The 7,640-nt window shown below is 49.1% G+C and overlaps 1 protein-coding gene across 1 annotated transcript in view; it reads left to right on the top strand.

Annotated features, from left to right (window-relative positions):
* The first annotated feature begins 4,739 nt into the window (after positions 1 to 4,739).
* Positions 4,740 to 7,640, top strand: part of LOC119099183 (ubiquinol-cytochrome-c reductase complex assembly factor 2) — a 23,670-nt gene continuing 20,769 nt past the window's right edge. The window contains exon 1 of the mRNA XM_037222294.1: positions 4,740 to 4,879. Within this exon, the coding sequence (XP_037078189.1) occupies positions 4,740 to 4,879 (140 nt within the window). The remainder of the gene's footprint in view (positions 4,880 to 7,640) is intronic.

The following is a 7,640-nucleotide window of genomic DNA, read 5'->3' as shown; positions in this document are numbered from 1 at the left end:
TATTGACGTTACTCAATGTTTCAAGCTATTCTAATATAAAGAGCTCATCTCTTTAGCATAACACGAGATGGCAGATGAAACAATTGCACTTAAATAATGTTCTTCATAGCCGTGTTAGAGCTTCTGGAAATTAAGATACCATTTTGCATCCAGTTTTGGTTCAAAGACAGATCATTTACTGAAGAAGAACCAGCCACTATTCAGCTACAGTACCTGCCAGCCATAGTGGACACCGCACATGCCCACAAATGGTGCTAACTTCATTGAATGACGTGTGGGCAATGCTCTAGAAACTGCCTAAATTTCATCATCTCTTCTCCTTGTAATGAACCAATGCAGACAAGTATGTATCCTGAGGGTGGATGAGAGGAGACATGGGGCGATACCACCTTACCCTTTGGGATTCTTATGAGCCGCCCCTTCTGGCCAAACTAAAGCTTCATTTCGAAACCCCGTTAGCCTTTATTTCCAACAGGCACCAAATTCCAGGGACGCCCGTAAAGGGTCTCAAACTTCCATTTGCGGGAGGCACCAAATTCCAGGGGCACTGCTATACACGTATCTTGGACCGTTCGCCAAGATCCCGGCTCGGCTCTGTGGGAATAGGAGCACTAACAACTTTATTTTCGACATCATAACCTTTATTTTCAAGAGCGTCCAGTGCCAGCGGGTAACAAGAATAGGCGCAAACCCTCAAGAGACTCAACAATGTTATGCCCTCCACCCCGAACAAAATCCTGGAACAGTTCCGGAGGGAAACCGCACAAAAACCTTTACTCCCAGGCACCTGACCTTTATTTCAAGAGGGGTCTCTTTACTTTCCACCATGACGAAATTCCTCATTGGTCCGTTCTACAGCATTCGGCAAAAGTTCCGCCAACATATTCTTCAGTTGGGTAGTGCAGTGGGGGAGCGTTTTCCAGGGATACCAAATTCCAGGCGGCACCGCACAGGGTCCCAAAACGTTTACTTTTAAGGCAAAATAAATCAGGGAAGATTGCAATGTCCGTGAAGCTCCATTGACGAAATCATTGATCAGCCCATTTGGCGAAAGGACACCAATGCCTTCACTTCGCAGCACAAAATCATTTATTTACTAAAGGCATCAAGTCCAGGCAAACCATTGAAAGGGGTCCAAAATTTTAATTTTACGCGACACCACAATTTCTTTGCTTTTCATCCTGACCAAGTTCTGGATCGACCCTTTTTGCAGAGGCACCACAAAACATTTATTGCGGAACATCATTATTTAAGCAGGCAGCGAATTCCACGGGACACCACAATGGGTCCAAAAAACGCTTCTTTTCAAGAGAAAACAAAGTTTAGGGGGGACCACAATGCTTACACCTCCTCATGGCGGAAATGGAATGGGCCCATTCTGCCACAGATCACAAAAATGTTTTCGGGCACCAAAACCTTTATCTTTAGCAGGCACCAGATATAAACAGATCGTTTCAAGGATCTCATCATCTTCGCTTTAAAAGGGTACCAAAACCAGGGGTTACACAACTTCTGTGCCCTCGACCATGACCATATCCTAAGTCGGATTTTTCTTCGATTAAATATCCGAGGCTTGCATTTCGGGTATCACGACGCGTATTTTGAAGAGGCACCAACTGCTGGGAGGTGCCATAAAGGCCTCCAAGCCTTTAAGTTCAAGTGGAGTCAAGCTTTAGAAGGCACAAACATTAACCCATTAAGAAATATATATATATATATATATATATATATATATATATATACCATGAGGAACCGAAGGCGCCACTAACAGGAACACGTGACCTAGCTTATCTCGAGGTCTCGAGGTCCCGAGGAGCCCTTTGGGCCGCAAGGGAACGACGACCAATGGTCTGATCGAAGGGTTCAAAGGGCAGGCCGGAGGGATGAAGGGACCTCAGCCAGAAGGCAACACCAAACACTCCGTCCCGCGCCGACCTTGGCCACGTGCCTCTTTTCCAAGTCGGAGCAAGGCCGGGCCTCCAAATGTTAGTCAGAAAGACCGTGCATTGATTTGGCCCCTGTACTGATCAGGAGCTCACAGTGCCCAACAGGGGGCCCGTGTCGACGAGCCAAAAGCCGGCTATGGACACATTTGCTGAACAGGGACAGGAGCGTGAGCTCGAATGTCGAAGGGCCTCTTGCTTTGGTTAGGACGCTCTTGCCAATGACAGGAGACAGGAGAAATGGTGGCGCAATGCTTATATCTCACACTGAAACAGTGATTTGTATCAGTCAGAGGCCGCGGGACAGAGCGAGGGGCCCTCCACACCATTTCAACCAGGAGGCAGGGACGATAAGCCGGACTGATGTCTCGACGCTTATTAGGCATTGGGCCCCCAGCGCCGGTGAGGAATCCTTTTGCGTCAGTGGCGCGTCCCTGCGTCGGTTCTGTGTCGGATGGCCAGGTGAAAGGGCCTGTCGCATCAGGGATGGGATCGGCGCACGATGAGGACCTGTGAGGGCCCTCTGAGGGCCTCCGGATCGACCAAGGCACCCCAGTTTCCGGATCGCCAGAAGAGCAGTTGCTGGATTCCCTGGGCTGGCACGAAAGGGCCCTTCAGTTCTGACCAGGACAATTCGTCAAGACAATTTCGAGGTCGATTATCAGAACGACATTAGCAGTAGCAGCAGCAGCATACGACCAGCCGAGATTATACCATGGCGACATGAGTCAGTGGTGATATACACGCTAAAACATTATGAAAATACGTAGGCAAATGTGCGCGAAATGCGTACGCATTGCATATAGCGTAATGTGAATGTTACGCATTGCAAGATGCGAGTATTTTGCAAGCTACTACTAAGTTATACCACAACAATCCCAAAGTTCGAATGCAAGACCATTTCACGTGCCGGTGGCGCAGTATACCTAATATCCTTGTTTTTAAATATCTAGAACATGCGCTGCTCAAGCATCGCTTGTCACCTTCCTAAATCAGAATGTAAGAAAATTGTGTACTCCTAGGTACTCAAAACATGCAGCACAAGCTTGAATATCTTCATGTTAACGATACGAAGCATGGTACTCCTATTCCAGGAAGGTAGCCGTATATCTTGCTTCAAGAAAGAACATCGAGTCAAAAGTCCGCGAATTCTAATGAATTCGCCACCTTCTGCTACCACCACCAACAGTTTAATATTCGCGACATGACACATCACTCGAGTGGGCGTTTAGCGGGTTAGGCAATGTGTACAAATGATTGCTTTTGCGATGAACCGTTCAGTGGGGAAAGTGATGCCCGCGATGCCCGTCCTTCCAGCCAGGATAAGAGACGTGCGTCGCCATACAATCTCAAACAGTGGTTGAGCCCCAATGGCGCGTAAACATCCACTGTGAGGTTAGCGACCTACAAAATGCAACTCTTTGCGAGCTCGGTTTAACGTAAATTATTTGGTATCTTGTTATATAAGTGACTTGCCTTTACACACAAATCGTGAGTTCGTACAAAATCTTAAATAATCACTACTTCAAAAGAAATGATAACACATCGGGAGCCAGGTTCCACATTGTAAAGGCCGGACAAAATATAGCCGTGGCCGAGCCTAATACTGGGGGGGGGGGGGGGGGGCAGCGCCGCATTGAGGGGTGGGGGGCAGCTCAACATAGAGGGGACCCAGTCCAACATGGGGGTATGGCCCCCAAAAAGATAAAATTCCACCCTGGATATGATTCATAATATGATCCTCGTTTGTTCTGATGTTGATGCAAAATTCCATTCCCAGCATGCAGCAAACTGTGCTGCGTATCTAAGCGCCCACTGGTTGATGCAAACTGACACTGTTTTTGCAACTGTGATTAATGAATAATTTAAATCAAGGATACTCAGCAGAATGAAATTTGCCACTAAAATGATAAAAGTTTTAATGTGAACGTGTTTTTGGCAAGGATTCATTGCATCATTTTTCTGGTAAGCCAAACCAGATTGGATTGGATTGAGAAATCTGGATACCGAATTGGCCGAGAGGATTGGATCGGGACTAGATGAACCGTACCGTCCTGAAATTCAATCCGCGAAAGTCTGTCTAATGTGTTAAACTCGGTTTATCCGCCGATTTATAGAGGCCACTCCTTGATATTCAAAGCAAGATCTACTGGGTAGAAAGAAACATTGACCTCATTCCCTGGCGTATGATGAACCTCACGCCACGCAAGCACGTGCTTTATTGTTTCACTGGATGGGACGAGTTTGGAAGGTTAATTTATGCAGTCCGGAGTTTCTTGGCGGAACGGTGCTGCTCAGCGCGGAAGCGAGCATCCGAGACCTTCAAAATGTATCTTAACGATGGCCCAGGGAATCGATTCTATTCAACCCCATGGTATTGCAGTCCTGGAAATAGCCCCCAACGGTATCACTATCAGGGCCAGCTCGTCAACAGTAAGACGACACAGTCACTGGCCAGCTCGTCGACAAAAGGACGGACAACCGCCGGCGGCATCTGCCGTATGACGCACAGCCGCCGGCCAGCTCGTCAACAGTTAAGACGGACAAACACCGGCCAGCTCGTCAACAGTAAGACGGACAGCCGCCGGCCATCTCGTTAACAGAAAGGCGGACAGTCACCGGCCAGCTCGTCAACAGTAAGACGGACAGTCGCCGGCCAGCTCGTCAGCCATAAGACGGACAGCTGCTGGCCGGCTCACTCTTCGGATCTCTCCCCTCCCCACACCTGGATGGCTATCTGTGTGTCTGGTCCTGAACTGCCAGGTCTGTAGCAAGAGGCTGCAGAGCCCGGGAGGCATGAATGGGGTCATCGGCCAGGTGGTGCACGGCACGGGTGGAGTCGTCGGCCAGGTGGTGCACGGCACAAGCAGGGGCATTAATGTGGTCATTGGCCAGGTGGTGCACATGATCGCGTCAGGCTGCGCACCAGGGTTTCGGTAAGTTGTCAAGGTGCGCAAAACCTTTGCCTCCTTCATAAAGTTGTCACTTGGATAAAGTGTTCTCTGTGGAGACCCTGTGCGGTGACCGAGTGTGAACGAGGCATGCGACAGCTTTTCATTGTTCGGTAAACCTTTTACATCCATGCATTTGTCAATGCAGACAGTCATTTTATGCTACGAGCAATCCGGACATTTTTTCCTTTCCACCTTGTTTTATGCGTTGAGAGTTCTCATGCGGAGTGAGCGATCATCCATATACCAGGAGATACTGGTTGAATGACATTATAGAACAAGCAGTGGTTATATTGTCAATACTCAGCTACTAATTCTGTACTGAAAGAAAACGATTCAGTATACTTTTGGTATTGTCGATATGACCAATATCTGCTCTATAACGTCGCTTAACCAGTATGTTCTGGTATCTTGAAAATCGATAACTCGGCATGTGAGCCCTAAACTCACAATGTCAGAAAACAAACAGCTGAAGGCCTTCCCTGCTTAAATCAAGTACAATAACCTAATAATGTACAATAACAGTTAACGTCTTCAAGTTTTGAACTGGTCTAAAGAGACCTTTACTGCAGCTATTCTTAAAGTATACATGGTATTCGCCTTTGCTATTTTCTTCGCCGTTCCAATGTTGGTTATGCGCCATCACGCGCCCTCTGACAGCTGTGAGGGCCACGAGCTCGTATCAGCGCCCTGGCGTCCGGTTTAAGTAAGTGCAGCGCCGTGTTCTCAATTTGAGATCTCACAAGCGACTCGCATTCAAATTGGACTCTCCATCGCTCGACGCTTTTACTCTCGGGATCAGATCCTTTTAAGATTGTTTATCGCCACTCTCGATCATCGATCATTTCTAGTTCAGTAGCATTTGGCGCGGAATGTCTTAGCCGCGGCTGCTGTTTGTCGAGGAAATTGCTTTGTTTGCGTCAGTGAGTCCCTTCTACACTAGTTCTCTGCAAATATTACCTAAGAAACCGCGCTGCAGCAAGGTGTCAAAACAACAACTCGTCCTACTCACATCGGATTCACTATTTACCACGGTTCATACAACACATCTATTTCACCGCCAGCCTTGCACTCCTGTTTAATGCCTGGCTGGGGTATGCGTCATTACGTCGCGCCGCCGGGCGCGCGACCTCGATGACACAGCCTGTACGTGAACCGACAGGCACACCACCGACGCTGACAGCGGCCCAGCGTCTCGTCCGTCAGAGCTTGCGTGGCCGCTATGCCACCTGTGTATCACCAATGTATCACCAGTATCACCAGTGTGCCGCCAGTATCACCTGATGCCATCAGACAGAGCCCTTGTCAGCTGATTCAGCACCTTGCGCCTCACATCCACGTCTCGTGGTGGCAGTCCCTCCCCTCCCCCCCCCCCCCCCCACACACCCAGTGCCGATAGCGTGGCGTTGTCGGCCTACGCCATGAGCGGGCGTCGCCACGCAGCCGCGGCTCCGCTGCCTTTCTGACGCTCGCCCCCATTGCGCGAGCGGTCAATTGATCGTCTCACGTGGCGGCACTCGACGGCCGCTCTGGTCCGGACAGCTGGCCGTTATTGGTCGGGCCAACGCACGCTGCGGTGACCTGGACCGCCACCGCTGCCGGATCTCGAGCACCACTTAGTGGCCAGGCGCCGACATTGCGCTGCGAGGAGTTATCCACGCACACTAGCGCTGCGTCTCCCTAAAGCACGTATTTCTCTCTCTCTCTCTCTCTCTCTCTCTCTCTCTCTCTCTCTCTCTCTCTCTCTCTCTCTCTCTCCTCTCTCTCTCTCTCTCTCCCTCTCTCTCTCTCTCTCCTCTCTCTCTCTCTCTCTCTCTCTCTCTCTCTCCTCTCTCTCTCTCTCTCTCTCCTCCTCCTCTCTCTCTCTCCTCTTCTCCTCTCTCTCTCTCTCTCTCTCTCTCTCTCTCTCTCTCTCTCTCTCTTTTCTCTGTCACTTTCCATACTTTCTTTCTTAGGCCTCCACCACACTTTGAGTTCATGGCATTGACTATTTTTATTTATCGACCCACCTCCAAAGTCACGTCCAAAATGTCAGCGCCATTGGCGACCAAGGCCGCAGCAAAAAATATCCACACGGCTGCTCAACAACATCGGTGTAGTGCAATGCTTTGATCTGGGCATTCGGCTTTTCTACTCTACCTCTTCCCAAATGGCTTCAAGCGCGGGTAATGGATGCCATTCGTTCGTGAATAATGTCGTGCTAATGCATTACACTGGTGACATTCCAAAGTTTGAAGAGAGCCCGAAATCACTCTAGAATGACATTACAAAGTGGATGGGACGAGTCCTGACCTTTCTTGACATTTGGCTCGAGTCCGACAGCCTTAAGGGCAACGCAGGCGAATCTTAGCATATCTTCGCCATTTATAGCTCAGACGCACATTATTTTACTCTCTTGAATCTGAGCACCAATGACGCGAAATACATTGGTACTTCAGGACTCAGGTAGCACTGGATGATGTGCGAGCTGCGTTAATTTACATGAAGTCAGGCTAAAATCAGCTAGATGCGCACATCACATTCGAATGAGTCAGTTTCTGGACGCGTTTGAAAAAGACAGCCATGTTATCAATGAAACGCAGCTTTAAACTGCACCGGGACAATGCAGTGTCGTCCTATATTTGGGCACATGCGATCTTCGGACCAGCCTTTGATCGCACCTTTACCTGGCACGCTCGCATAATTCGCTCGCGCTCACTTGCACGGTTTTGACGGTTTCTGAATCATCGAACTACGCGGCAAAAGA

This window comes from Pollicipes pollicipes, unplaced genomic scaffold (assembly GCF_011947565.3).
Source record: "Pollicipes pollicipes isolate AB1234 unplaced genomic scaffold, Ppol_2.1 Scaffold_2555;HRSCAF=2994_pilon_pilon_pilon, whole genome shotgun sequence".
Taxonomy (NCBI): Eukaryota; Metazoa; Arthropoda; class Thecostraca; order Pollicipedomorpha; family Pollicipedidae; genus Pollicipes; species Pollicipes pollicipes.
This window is presented reverse-complemented; position numbering and strand designations above follow the sequence as displayed.